Source organism: Chiloscyllium plagiosum, chromosome 33 (assembly GCF_004010195.1).
Source record: "Chiloscyllium plagiosum isolate BGI_BamShark_2017 chromosome 33, ASM401019v2, whole genome shotgun sequence".
Classification (NCBI taxonomy): Eukaryota; Metazoa; Chordata; class Chondrichthyes; order Orectolobiformes; family Hemiscylliidae; genus Chiloscyllium; species Chiloscyllium plagiosum.
Window position 1 is genome coordinate 32,187,816 of NC_057742.1, and position 14,705 is coordinate 32,202,520.

General features: G+C 41.5%; 2 protein-coding genes across 6 annotated transcripts in view; one reads left to right on the top strand and one right to left on the bottom strand.

Moving 5' to 3' along the window:
- The window catches only part of LOC122539990, a 208,824-nt gene that overhangs the window by 189,978 nt on the left and 4,141 nt on the right, over positions 1 to 14,705 (top strand). For all 3 annotated transcript variants that reach the window (XM_043675250.1, XM_043675251.1, XM_043675252.1), the window contains 3 exons: positions 8,052 to 8,125; positions 8,250 to 8,310; positions 8,514 to 8,671. In XM_043675250.1, the coding sequence (XP_043531185.1) occupies positions 8,052 to 8,125; positions 8,250 to 8,310; positions 8,514 to 8,671 (293 nt within the window). The remainder of the gene's footprint in view (positions 1 to 8,051; positions 8,126 to 8,249; positions 8,311 to 8,513; positions 8,672 to 14,705) is intronic.
- Positions 1 to 14,705, bottom strand: part of LOC122539994 (interferon a3-like) — a 60,870-nt gene that overhangs the window by 3,581 nt on the left and 42,584 nt on the right. The window contains exon 3 of one of the 3 annotated variants that reach the window (XM_043675262.1): positions 8,588 to 9,522. The exons of 1 other annotated variant lie outside the window; for it this stretch is intronic. In XM_043675262.1, the coding sequence (XP_043531197.1) occupies positions 9,517 to 9,522 (6 nt within the window). In that variant the 3' untranslated portion in view covers positions 8,588 to 9,516. Of the gene's footprint in view, positions 1 to 8,587; positions 9,523 to 13,046; positions 14,205 to 14,705 lie in introns of those variants that run through there. One more of the 3 variants, XM_043675261.1, reaches the window with a different exon arrangement.

Below are 14,705 nucleotides of genomic sequence, written 5' to 3' on the forward strand. Positions count from 1 at the left end.
TGGAAAATGAGGTGATTTTCCTCCAACTTGCATTGAGTTTAATGAAGCACTGTAGTAGGCTAAGAACAGAAATGTTAACATGACAGCAAGTTGCTGCAGCTCTGCACATGACAGGAAAAATGTGGCATCCCCAGTAGGTTGACAAATGAGATAAAATTATCATTTTTAAAGGGGAAAGTTTCCGGATCTGTACTATTTTGTGATAAATGTTTTACCTAAGGCAGGGCATGATCACTGAAATCTATCCTACTGCCCTCACTTCTCATCCTTGGTCCCCTCTCCCTGTGATCCCAAACCCATAAATCCCCACATACAGTATTTATCTTTCCCATTAGTAATTCTCCACCTTGGCAGTTCAAGGAGCATTGTCCCAGTACTGCCATGGTCTCTGGTATCTTCCGGTGTGTGAAACATGGTCCAGGGACTAATTCCAGCTAAAATCCTAAAAATGGCAAATTAACTGCCTTTCTCACCTTAGTAGGCCTTGGATTTCCCTTCTGGATTTAGTCTGGAATAAGTTGTAAAATGAAGGTTCACCATGAAATTTTCCTGATAGCAAGTATATAATGTCCCAAAATCAGCTCATTGCAATAGCAGTTGCAGGAGTTGCAGGAGGCATAAGACCATAGGCCCTAAGATATAGGAACTGAAGTAGGCTATTCAGTCCATTGCATCTGCTCTGCCCTTCAATGAGTTCATTGCTGATGTGATTATCCTCAATTCCAGTTTCCAGCCTCTTCCCCATAACCATTGTTCCGATTACTGATGAAGTATTTTTCTACATCAGTCTTGAGTATACATAATGACTCAGTTTCTACAGCCTTCTGCAGGAAAGAATTTCACAGATTCACGACAATAAGAGAGAAAAAATACTTCCTCATCTCTGCCTTAAATGGACAACTCCTGTTGCTGAGATTATCTCCTCTGCTCCGAGACTCACCCACAAGAGGAATCTAGAATAAGCCAATATGCTGTGCAGTGCTACATAAAATAGATTGCACTTTCAGTTTTATCATATGAACATTTCCATGGGCAGCAACTGTACAGGCTGACTCATTTTCCACATTTATGATTTCACTTCGATACAGGGCATTATCATTTGTACTCATACAACTCCTTGAGCACATGTACACAATATGCTGCCTTATGTTTGCAGGAAGGTCTCCAGTTTTGTGAAATCACAAGATGGAGGTCTGATGGAGCAACCAGTGAACTGGAATAACCAAATAACTGCTCTGACTTCCATGTTGGTGTTGTCACTGATTAATTTATCCAGTGAGTGGGAAAATGGGAAATGGTATAGAAAAGAAGCAAAATTAACTTATAATGAGATGTTTGTGCATGCTGATGCATGGAAGTAGGCCCCTTGATACCCATTAGTGAGAATCTCATCTCACTGTTCAGCATATGATTGGAAAATAGTTCTCTTTGGTCTCTATATTAAGAAGCTATTCACGGACCATCTCATGCAATTTTCTCAACTTTCTTGCCAATGCACGTGTCATTTCGTGCCTGGGAATACTCTGTCCTGTATGTCCAATAATGTAATAGTGTAAGGCAAATATATAAGACTAAAGCTTCACATAGCAAACAGTTGGCTTACTAAAGCCACACTTGCAACTGTTAAGTGGGGTGCCTGCTATTTACTTCAAGGAGAGTTTGTTGACTGTTTCAGACTGCAGAATGCTGTAATGGACAGAACTTTTACATTTGGAAATTTCTAAAGTAGGAATTCTGACTTTTGCAGTATTCCATAGTTTACAGCATTCAACAGCTTTGAAGAAGATGAGGTGCAAGATCCATCAGAAGGACCAGTTATTGCAGATAGTAGACTAGTGATTTTATGGATCTACTATTTGCTATGTCTAACTGGTCTACCCCTGCTATCTGCACATGCTTGTTTGCATATTAATGCATGAATTTCAAAGGAATTAAAAGGAGGAAAATAAAAGACCAAATTTCAATGCAGATCTGAAATGTTCTGTTTTCATTTGTATAATTAGATTCCATAAAGTGTGGAAACAGACCCTTCGGCCCAAGAAGTCCACACTGACCCTCCGAAGTGTAACCCACCCAGACCCATTTTCCCCTGACTAATGCACCTAACGCAATGGGCAATTTAGCATTGCCAAATCACCTGATTTGTGCATCTTTTGGAACATGGGAGGAAACCAGAGCACCCGGAGGAAAGCCCCCGCAAACACGGGGAGAACGTGCAAACTCCAAACAGACAGTAGCCCGAGGCAGGAATTGAACCCAGTTTCCTGGTGCTATGACGCAACATTGCTAACCACTGAGCCACCATACCTCCCTAAATAGTATGGTCATGTGGATTATTGACTCTTAGTGCTTCATAATTCTGAACCCCCCACTCCCCTTTTACTGCTCAGCAAAGTTGCTTGCTATACCTCTGCTCTGTGTCTTATCTGTGCTCCCTCCTCAAACTCATTAAATGTTTCGATGTTTCTTTGGCATATGTTTGATTTCAGTGCGAATATTAAACAAACTGCTTTGAAGTCAATTTGGCTCAGTGGAAGGAACCAATTCCTTCATATCGCATAGTGATAAATGGTTTCCAACTCTCCAAGGTTGTCTTAGAAAGTGAAAAACTTGTGGGCTGGGGAAATCCCTCGAAAGGGAGTCATGTAATAAAGTAATTCAGAAAATGTCCAACCAGAGTCTGTAACTCTAAGTATTGAATTTTTTGATCGATAGCTTGGCCTGATCCAAATGATGCAGAATTTCTTAAGTGGTTAATTAATGTTTTCTTAACTGAACATCTGCTGTTTGTCAAGGATATATGATACAAATTTCTGAAATTATCATTTTCACAATATATTGGCCTAGGAATTCAGGCTCACATGGCTCCAATTCATGTTGTTCCCCCAGTCACAATGAGTGAAATCCCTGAGGACCATTGGTTGCTCCTCCACCCTCACTTACCTAAGAGTCATTGCTAACGTCACAGCTGCATTGTTTTAAATTGTATGTAACTAAATGAGGGGCCTTATACTCTCCAAAGCTTGCCACTTCATGAAAAATAATCCCGAGATTCCAACATAAGGCTAAAAACAAGTCAGCTCAAAGTTCTATTATATTTTAGTTTACAAAATCACTGTAGTCCTCCTTGTTCACAAATGTAAAGAACATACAAACATATTTGGCAGTAAAATAATGGGTAGAACCTTGTAAAACTCTAAGCGATGTAGGTCATGGCAAGATTTGTAGCAGAATCAGGCAAGAAGTCAGCAAAATGTCGTGCTGAAAAAACACAGCAGGCCAGGCAGCATCCGAGGAGCAGGAGAATCGACGTTTCGGGCATAAGCCCTTCTTCAGGAATCTTATGCCGGAAACGTCGATTCTCCTGCTCCTCGGATGCTGCCTGGCTTGCTGTGTTTTTCCAGCACAACATTTTTCAACTCTGGTACTCCAGCATCTGCAGTCCTCACTTTCTCCAAGAAGTCAGCAAAGCCTATCAACATTGCTGCACCTTGCTGCGTTTTTTTATGGTTTTACCAAGCAATGCTAGACAGTGTAGGTTGCCAATTAAGATGTAATTATAGTTTATTAATGGCATGTATCTTGGTGGGTTACTCTTCAGAGGGTCTTGTTGGACCAAAGGGCCTGTTTCCGCTCTGTAGGATTCTATTCTATTCTATATTAACAGCACAACTTGCCTCATTAACATTCAGCTTTCTACCTTCCCAAATGCATTAAACAAGCTAGACATCAAGAAATTTTGATAGAGCAGGTATCTGGCAACTTGAGCTTTTGGCTGGCTGTGAAGAGCCTCCATGTTGTTCATCACTAAACAGCACCTCAGGTCATAAACCACAGGTACCAGCCACAAGAACCCCTCATACACAGACATTGGTATCTATATTTGTCAAGCCCTCATGACTATCGTGGCACCTTTCCAAATGCAGGGCACTCAGGAAATACATAGTTGCATTGCAGGGCACACCAGCAGCTAGCATTGGAAGTCTGCTACAAGGACACTTTGTGCACATGGACGCTCACCAGCTCAGTAAATGGACCAGGTTGCATCTTAGGGCTGCTGGCTTGTTCTCTTCGAGCTCATTCTTTTAACACCTACATGCATACTTGCAGCATCCAGGCCTTACCAAGCCATGCCAATTAGCACAGTCAGATAACCAGGCAGCTTGTCTTGCTGGTCAGCAGTCTTCAGTTTGGGGGCAAATGTCTTACTGTTTGGTAGCATGCTACATAAATCCATGTGCTAGCAGCTTACGCTGCAAACAAGCTGCATTTACAGCAAGCAAGCAGCATTTTTCAGAGTCTTACGGAAGGTATTCTCAATGAAGATCATGGAGGCAACCTTCAGTTAGGGATTCCCAGTACAGTAGGTTAAAGTCACCTCCGATACCAGTCCAGGTTTTTGGCCCCACTCAGGTGTTCTCAGTCCGGCAGTCCATGCTTCTGCAGTCATGACGGTGGTTTTTAGTCAGTCTAGGGGCCAAGGCTAGATGTAGAGGCATTAGTCAGAGGTCTGGGCACTTCCTATTTGAGGCTGCTCAACAAAATCACACAAGGGGATGGACCATCCACAAAAAACTAAGAGGAAAGGGAGATGGGGTAACATAGGGTCATGGCTGCTGCCATGGGAAGCAGATTCGGAAACTTTATCTTCAGGACTGGGGACTGCAGACTGTGGGACTTCAACTGTAAAGAGAGGCAACAGTATCTGAACAAGGGGAACATATAATAAAACATGATTGGAAATGGGGTTGTGTGGAAGGATAGGAAACAGTGTATGACAACACTTGGCATGTTCTCCTAGTATGCCAAGGACTGGTGGATATGTGCAGGCCCATTTGGATGGGCTGGATAGGGACTTGGGAGGTGTGAAGCCAGTGAGGTTCACAGGAAGGGCTATCACAAAGGATATCTGGATGTCCGGAGCCTCACCAATACACAGAGGTTAGAATCCACTGGCTGTAAAGCACTTACTGAGACATTCCAATGTTGTGATGGATATCAAAAGTAAGCAATGGGAAAGAAAATGTTGTGGTTCTGTTCGCCGAGCTGGAAATTTTTGTTGCAAATGTTTCGTCCCCTGTCTAGGTGACATTCTCAGTGCTTGGGAGCCTCCTGTGAAGCGCTTCTGTGGTGTTTCCTCCGGCATTTATAGTGGCCTGTCACTGCCGCTTCCGGTTGTCAGTTTCAGCTGTCCGCTGTAGTGGCCGGTATATTGGGTCCAGGGCTAGTTGATGTTCATGGATGCGGATCATTAGCTGATTTCCTGTTTGTCCTATATAGTGTTTTGTATACTACATTAGTTTTGCTCATGCTGGGTATCAGGTCCTTCGTTCTAGTGAGTTGTTGTCTGAGGGTGGCTGTTGGTTTGTGTGCTGTTATAAGTCCTAGTGGTCGCAGTAGTCTGGCTGTCAGTTCTGAAATGCTCCTGATGTATGGTAGTGTGGCTAGTCCTTTGGGTTGCGGCCTGTCCTCGTTCCGTTGTCTTTCTCTTAGGCATCTGTTGATGAAATTGCGCAGGTATCCGTTTTTGGTGAATACCTTGTACAGGTGTTCCTCTTCCTCTTTTTGCAGTTCTGGTGTGCTGCAGTGTGTTGTGGCCCATCCTCATTCACATCAATACCTTTGAAATATAAGCCAAGGGGAAAAAGTAGGGATGTCATAGGATAAGATACAATGGTGTCAGTAAAATATATTGCCTTGTAAATGCATTGTTCACCTTGCTTGCACATTCTGCATCACAGACATCAATCTGTGGTACATCCTTTGTGGATATGAAGTTAAGCATCAGGCTGGCACAGTTGTGTTCAAGGCTATAGACAGACTCAACAGCATAGACATAAAGGCAAAACAGTTAAACTTTACATGAATGTAAACATTTGTGCAAGTTTGATGCCAACTGTGCCACCAAAGTGCCCTTAATTAATTTCTTTCTCTCCCTCACGCTATGTCAATGCCACTGCTTATCAGGATGCACAGCAAACTTACAAATATGGCATGGGTGCCAGGGAGCCAGTCTTTCAGCAGATTTCCAGTGAGTGGCAAATTGCTCCAGGAATAGTGCATCGTAAGAAAAGATAGTATTGCACATAAGGGATGCCATATAGAAGGGTCAGTAATTAAGCATGCTTGGTAACATACCATGAGAAATCTTGTTGGGTCTCATGGTGCGAATTCCTACAAAGGTTTTAATGAAACATACATGTGGCCAAAAAAAATTCAGACCAATATTCACTCAGTAGCTTTCAGGGAACGGTGTTTGAAAAAGGCACTGAAGTGAAGCAATAATGATTGCAGGGCAGACATTAGCCTGAGGGAGAAGGTTCCAATGTTGTAAGGTTTGATTAAGGCAAAGCTAAAGAATCAAGAATAGTTGAGAAGAACCACTTAATCCAAGTCAAGTGGTAGCATATTGTGTGGATTTGACATAGTTAGGAAACAATTTGGGGTGTCAAAGATCTGTTTTTTTTGCAGGGCAAGTGGAGGACTGAAATGACAGTCTTTCTACAGGCATAGTGATGAACTAGGTCCAAGATCAAAGAACATGCCCTAGCCTTGTAAATGAAGGTAACACAGCAATATTCTTGAACCAATCCCAGTCCCAGTGAAGAAGAGTATAGTTGCTTGGAAGTGGCTAGGAGGAGAAACACAATCAGAAAAGATGGACAGAATAACAAACCAGGATAGTTTAATCAAGGTTAAGACCTGGAGAAAAGTAGATTACAAGATAGGTGGCCAATCCTTCAAGATTATTCTGTAGTCTCTACAAATTGAAGGCCAACAGCAAATAACAGGGGCATTATCCAACTTTCTTAGAAAACTTTCAGTTACTAATTTGGGAAGAAGGATGATTTGGCAGAAAATAATCCTCTAATTGAGTGATAAAGAACCTGTTTGCTTTCCATTTGGTGTAGGAAGATTGTGTACCATGAAGATCAATGTGATGAGTGACCATTTGCAAGAGAGTGGTGCCTGAGCAGTAGCCAGGAATACACCCAGCTAGAGTTGTCAACCCCGTTGGCAGACCAGGAATCAAAGGAAATGTGCAACACTGGGGGACAGATCCAAAATTCAGGACTGGCCAGGAAGAGGCGAGTGCAGAATGGGGTGGAATCAACAAATTATTGAACATAATTGGTTAGAATAAGATTTGGTCCCCAATTTTGCAAGAATTAAGACACAACCAGAAGATGAATCATCATTTATTACATGATTGGAAAGCACAAATATAAACAGTTACAGATGTGAGACTTTAAAATATTGGGGAAAAATTTAGTATAATGTAAATCAGATTGAAAACTAAGCAGATATATCATGCAAAATGAACAATTGGGTTCATGAAATATATACACAGCCATATTTTATATTTTTGCAGTATTGATAGAGAAAATGACAGAGCAGGAGCAGATATTGCATACTGAGCACAGAGGATGTTGTGGCTGCATATAGACATACAAATTAAGATAATGTTCCACGCCAAATATCCCTAGATTAACAGGGATCCACAAAACTTTAGCAGTAAAGTTGGTATCCTTATTGCAACAGAGAGTTCTATACATACAGGATTTCTACTTTTATTCTTCTTCAAAGACATTAACATAATAAAAATCTCTCACTTCAGAAAAAGCTGCATGGAACTGTCAATGTGTAAAACAGATCTAGAAATACAAAAGTCTGGCCTTGTTATTTATTTATTGTAACAGAATATGAATGCTAAGGAATAGAAAAATCCCTCAAATGTTACTGTTTTAAGTTCAGCATCCTTGAAAAATATAGCTTTCTAACACTTGTTCCAATACAAAGTTTTAGGATTCAAGTTTCATATCAAACCTACAAATGCTCTTTGCTTAAATTTAAGTTTCTGTGATTATGTGCCTATTGAGTTCATCCTGTTTTAAAAAGTCTCAATTCTAATGTGATGGCATTCAAAAGTTGTTATTCATTTTCAATTTTGCAGTTGGAGTTTTTTTTAGATAAAATTCTGTTCTGAAGCCACTTGTTCTTTGTTTTATTAATTTATGGCAAAATTGTCCTTTTTTTATTCTTGATAATAGATTTGCTCTCAAAGGTCAGAATCAAAGACACCTTACGCTTCAGGAGAAGCTGGTTGTAAAAAGCCATACAAGAGGTAAATATTCTGTTTACAAATAAGTAGTCAAATGTAATGTTCCCTTCTGGTTTTTGTAACGTCTGTATTTTTATGTAAAACAAGCTCACAAATGTCAACAATCCTATGTGTTTTTTGCACACAGCCCTCTGAAGAAAATGACAGAGCGAATAACTGGGAAGAGTTCAGCTAAAGATGCACAGAAGGTAACATCCCAACTGAAAGAAAGGCACTGATTATTTATATTTACATGCATTAATTTCAGCGGGAATATGATGCATAGAGCATTAACTCCATTGCATCAATATCTTCAATAAAATTTATCTTGAGCAATATACTGCTCTAGAGTTTTTTTAATCTATTACTCATTGTTACCTAATCAATATGAAAATATTGCACTATTTATCAGGCACCCCTGTTGGATGAGGATATAGAGCTTCCAAAACCACTTTGGCTTCAAGATTTGTATCAGCCTCTGGATTCAGTTCGTAAGAAATCAATGGGTCATGGATCACATTATAAAGATTCCTCAGAAGAAGAGGAAGTATTTAGCAGAGCAAATGTGAGGTAAACTGAGAATTTACAGACGGTGTCAGTTTAATAACAAGTATTAGCAAAAAAACTAATTTAATCCTGCATTTCTTTCTCTGATATTACATTTAGTGCACTCTCTACTAGATATTAGTTATAAAGCTGAAATATAATCAAGAACCTCAAGTAAATCAAACCAAAAAGCAGCATTTGTACAATGTGAGGGGAAAATCTAAATGACAAGTAGGAATTGGCAGGTAAATGAAGATGATTGAATTAAAAAGCATATTGATTTCAGGAGGGAAATTTGAGAAGAAATATTGAGGTAGGTTTTATCCCAGCCACCTTATGCTTGCAAATCTTTGACCTCTTACAGAAAACACCTAATTTTCATTTCCATCCTTTTTAGTGGAAATGAAAATCAGGCACTTCCGCAATGGGCAACTGATCCATAATGCAGTCTTAAGCCCAGCTGTTAAGTTTAAAATCGACCCCATTAGAATTAACCCTTTTTGATTCATAGTTATGTTGTGGTCTTCGCTGGCAAGGCTGGCGTCATTTGCTCCCTAAGTGCCTTTGAGAAGATGGTTGACAGCTACCACTTTGTTTGACTGTAGTCCATGTGGTGTAAGCACTCCCTATACTGTGATCATAAGCAAGGAGTTCCAGGATTTTAATTCAGCAACAGCAAACAATATTATACATTTCCATACAGCTTGATTTGGGGAGTAACTTGCAGGGGGAGGGAAACCTGTTGTTTCCCTCATTGCTCAAAGTCACAGAGGTTGTGGATTATCCAGACTGCTGCACACTGCAACACTGGTGGAGGGTGTGAATGTTAAGTTGGTGAATAAGATGGTCCTCAAGCAGGTTACTTTTCTTCAGAACTGATGACAGATAAGAAAAAGTTGGTTTTTATGCAGATTCCTGCTATAACAGTGTAATTCTATAAAGGTCGAAGAGTGTGGTGCTGGAAAAGCACAGCTGGTCAGGCAGCATCTGAGGAGCAGGAGAATCGACGTTTTGGTCATAAGCCCTTCATCAGGAATTAAGGGATGGCTCAAGGGGGCTGAGAGATAAATGGGAGGTGGGGTGGAGCTGGGGGGAAGGTAGCTGGGAATGCGATAGGTAGATGAAGGTGGGTGAAGTTGATAGGCCAGAGAGGAGGGTGGAGCGGATAGATGGGAAGAAAAATGGACAGGTAGGACAATTCAAGAGGGCAGTGCCAAGTTGGAAGGTTGGATCAGGACAAGGTGGGGAGAGGGGAAATGAGGAAACTGGTGAAATCCATATTGATCCCATGTGGTTGGAGGGTCCCAAGGCGGAAGATAAGGTGTTCTTCCTTCAGGCGTCAGGTGGCTCGAGTTTTGGAGGCCCAGGACATGCATGTACTTGGCGGAGCCGGAGAAGGAATTAAAGTGTTCGGCTACAGGGAGGTGGAATTGCTTAGTGCGTGTGTCCCAGAGATATTCTCTGAAACATTCCGCAAGTTGGCGTCCTTTCTTCCAAATGTGCAGGAGACCACATCAAGAGCAACGGACACAGTAGATGACATGTGTGGAAGTACAGGTAAATCTTTATTGCATGTGAAAGGATCCTTTAGGGCCTCGGACAGAGGTGGGTGCAGAGTTAATGTTCCCTACTCGAGGCCAAGTTGGTTTGACAGATCTGGCTGTCACTTGGTCAGGGACCAAGGAAGGCAAGGTGACCAGGTAGGTTCATGCCAACAAGGTTGACGTCATTGGGGTGGGACTTTCTCTTCACCCATTTCTGTGAGAATCTTGGACCCAGATCCTTACTCTACACTTGTTTAACAATATCTCTCATCTCATTTTTAACAATTTCAGAATTTGTCTCTTACTCAATAAACCGCCTCTTTGGTAAATACTGATGCAAAATATTTGTTCACTCTCAAACTAATTTCCAATATTTCTTTCCTTGTTCCCAAGTTCTCAATTAATTAAAATTTAAGGCTCAAATTTTCCATTTTACAGTTAAAGGGCAGACATATTCAGTGGTGACTGACTCACCGGCAGCACCAGTTAGAAAACTCATCTGCTCAAGCTCCAATCAGCTTGTCAGGAGCTGACCAGCAAACTTCTCAGTGAATTGCAGCCCTCAGTGTTGAAGCCCTGCCTTGCTAGAAGCTGCTGGCCAATTAGCCTCAGTCTTTGGAGATTCAATGGTGAGAGGTTAAGTCTTTTTATCTAAGGTTGAGCATCACTGACAGAGGGATATGAGGGGCACAGTTAGCTTGTAGCAAATGGGTCTATCCAACCCTCAACTAAAAGCCATCTAATTGGTGGGATTCAAGAGTGATAAATCCACAGAGCCCCACATCTTTGAAATGAAGTTGCCCTAGAAATAATGGATGCATTGGTGATTACTTTGCAAGGTTGTATAGACCCTGGAACAGTTCCTACGCATTAGAGGGTAGTGAATGTAACCCTTCTATTGAAAAAGGGAGACAGAGAGAAGACCGAGATTTATAGACCAGTCAGCCTGACAGTAGTAAGGATAATGCTTGAGTCCATTATAAAAGATTTAAGAGCTGAGCATTTGGAAAACAGTACGATTGGACAGAGTCAGCATAGAATTAAAAAAGCAAAACATAGATTTATGGAAGGGAAATTACATTTGTTAACTGTACTGGAATTCTTCGATGATGTAATTTGCAGAGTTAAAGAGGGGCAACCAGTGGATGTAGTTTATTTGAACTTTCAGAAGGCATTCAACAAAGGTCACAATGGGAGTACTGCACATTGAGATGGATAGAGAATTAGTTACAAGATAGGAAACAAAGATTTGTGTAAAGTTTTGTAGTTCGGGTACTGGTTGTCGTGGTTGTGGATATATTTGCCGAGCTGGGAAGTTGATTTGCAGATGTTTTGTCCTCTGTCTAGGTGACATCTTCAGTGTTTTGGAGCCACCTGTGAAGCACTGCTGTACTGTGTCTTCTGGAATTTATTTGGTTCCATTCCTGTTGCTTCCGGATGCCGGTTCCGGTTGCTCGTTGTAGTGGCCGGTATATTGGGTCTAGGTCTATGTGTTTGTTGATGGAGTCCGTGGCTGAGTGCCATGCCTCTAGAAATTCTCTGGCTGTCCTATATTTAGTTTGTCCTATGATTGTTGTGATGTCCCAGGCGAATTTGGTGTCCTTGTCATCACGTATGTATAGCTACTAGGATCAGCTGGTCGTGGCATTTATTGTTAGTTGGTATTCATGGATTTAGATTGCTAATTGGATGCCTGTTTACCCTACATAGTGTTTCATTCAATCTTTGCATGGAATTCTGTAAATTACGTTAGTCTTGCACATGATGGTATTAGGTCTTTTGTCCTGGTGAGTTGTTGTCTGCGCATGGCTGTAGATTTATGGGCTGTCATGAATCCCAATGGTCAGAGAGGTCTGGCTGGTAGTTAAAGAGTCATAGAAACATACAGCACGGAAACAGACCCTTCCATCCAACTCATCCATGCCAACCAGGTATCCTAACCTAAGCTACTCCCATTTGCCAGCACTTGGCCCATATCCCTCCAAACCCTTCCTATTCATAATTGTACCAGCCTCCACCACCTCCTCTGGCAGCTCATTCCATACACGTACAACCCTTTGCATGAAAAGGTTGCCCTTTAGGTCACATTTATTTCTTTCCCCTCTCACCTCTGCCCTCTAGTTCTGGACTCTCCCACTCCAGGGAAAAGACCTTGTCTATTTATCCTATCCATACGCCTCATGGTTTTATAAACCTTTACAAGGTCACCCCTCAGCCTCCAAGGCTCCAGGGAAAACAGTCCAGCCTATTCAGCCTCTCCCTAAAACTCAAATCTTCCAACCCTGGCGACATCCTTGTAAATCCTTTCTGAACCCTTTCAAGTTTCACAACATCCTTCCAATAGAAACGAGACCAGAATTGCATACAATATTCCAAAAGTGGCCTAACCAACATCCTATACAGCCACAACATGACCTCCCAACTCCTGTACTCAATACTCTGACGAATAAAGGAAAGCATACCAAACGTCTTCTTCACTATCCCATCTACCTGTAACTCTACTTTCAAGGATCTATGAACCTGCACTCCAAGTCTCTTCATTCAGCAACCCTCCCTAGGACCTTACCATTAAGTGTGTAAGTCCTGTTCTGATTTGCTTTTCCAAAATGCAGCAACTCACATTTATCTAAATTAAACTCCATTTGCCACTCCTCAGCCCATTGGTCCATCTGTTGACTATCCTTAATCAGTCCTTGCCTTTCCAAATACATGTAAATTCTGTCCATCAGGTTTCCTTGCAACTACTTGCCCACCACTGACGTCAGGCTCACTGGTCTGTAGTTCCCTGGCTTTTTCTTATCATCTTTCTTAAATAGTGACATCACATTAACCAACCTCCAGTCTTCCGGCACCTCACCAGTGACTATCAATGATACAAATATCTCAGCGAGGGGCACAGCAGTGAGACCATTGCTTCGTCCTTGTCTGTGTTTGTGTTCTTGATGTTGTCTAGGAATTCCTGGGATGATTGTATAGAGTGCTTGGATCCACTAAAAGATGTTTTAGTTTTTGGTGCAGTTCTTTTGCTAGCTTATGAGATGGCATTCCCAGGAGTGCCACAATGGGTTTAAGTGGTATGTCTGGTTTATGTACTTTGAGTTGTCTGTAAAATCTTGGGGTGTTGATGCTTTCTGGTTTCGTCCTTTGTAGGTCAATCCTGGTTATTAGCCTGTTTTTTTTTTGCAAGTTCCATAGTGTGTTGTTTATTCTATTGGTTACTGTGGTGTGGGGTCACACTCCCTCTGTAGGTTGGTGTTGCTTTCTGCAAGTACTTTCTCTGCTTTCCGAATATATTCCATCTTGTCCATGATAACTGTCATTCTGCCCTTGTGCGCTGGTGCTATGATTGTGTTCTTGTCATTTTTAAGTGTTTTTAGGGATTCTCCCTCTTTAGTGTTGAGGTTGTTCATTTGTCTTTTCTTTGTTAATAGGGGTACAATAGTTTGTCTGACTGTTTGCTTTGTCTTTTCGGTTAGTCTGTTATTTCTGAGCATACATTCTAGTGCAGCTAGGAAGTCTGTTGTTTTTGCATTCCTATGGTTGTAGTTGAGTTCCTTGGCTAGAACGGCTTTTTCTGTGCCTGTAAGCTGTCTGTCGGAAAGGCTTCTAACCCAGGTATCTGCCATGTTGACTTTTTCTGCTGTTGGTTAGCTTAGTCATTTTGTCTTGTAGTGCTGTTCTCTTTATGTACGTGGTTCTGTTCTATCCTACGGTGATGGCCTGTTCAATCCTGATTGATTAATTTTGAAATTAATGATTTTTGGCGTGCAATTTCTTGTCTGTACCTGTGTAGTCTGTTGTGTATGCCAGTAATCGTAACCTGGATCATCCTGAGACTGTTTTGACTGACTGTTTCTCTGGCTTGTGGGTTGTTGATTGGTGGTCTGTATCTGACACAGGGTGGGAGTATTTGATTCCTTCAGCATCCATGTCAGAATCGGAGTTGTTCATAGGTAGCACTTAGATGGTTGGCACAGGATTCCCATTTCCTTGCTTGTCTTCGCATCTCTCACCTGTAGGTGTTCAAGATTTGTGTAAAGAACGAATTACAAAAGTGTACAAGAAAGCCACACACACCGACCAGGTCCTGAATTACAACAGCTCAGACAACAATGCACTAGGACAAAAGACCGTTTACCTATCACGTGCAAGACTAACATAATTTACAGAATTCTATGCAAAAACTGTACAAAACACTTAATAGGGTAAACAGGCATCCAATTAGCAATCCAAATCAATGAATACCAACTAGCTACTAAACGCCATGACTAGCTGTCCTAATAGCCATACACACAGATAACAAGGACCACAAATTCGCCTGGGATATCACAACGATCATAGGACAAGCTAAGCATAGGACAGCCAGAGAATTTCTAGAAGCATGGCACTCATCCACGGACTCCATCAACAAGCACATGGACCTAGACCCAATATACCGGCCACTACAACGAACAACCATAACCAGCAATGGGAAGCAGTAGGAAAAGAACCAAATAAATCCCAGAAGACACAGT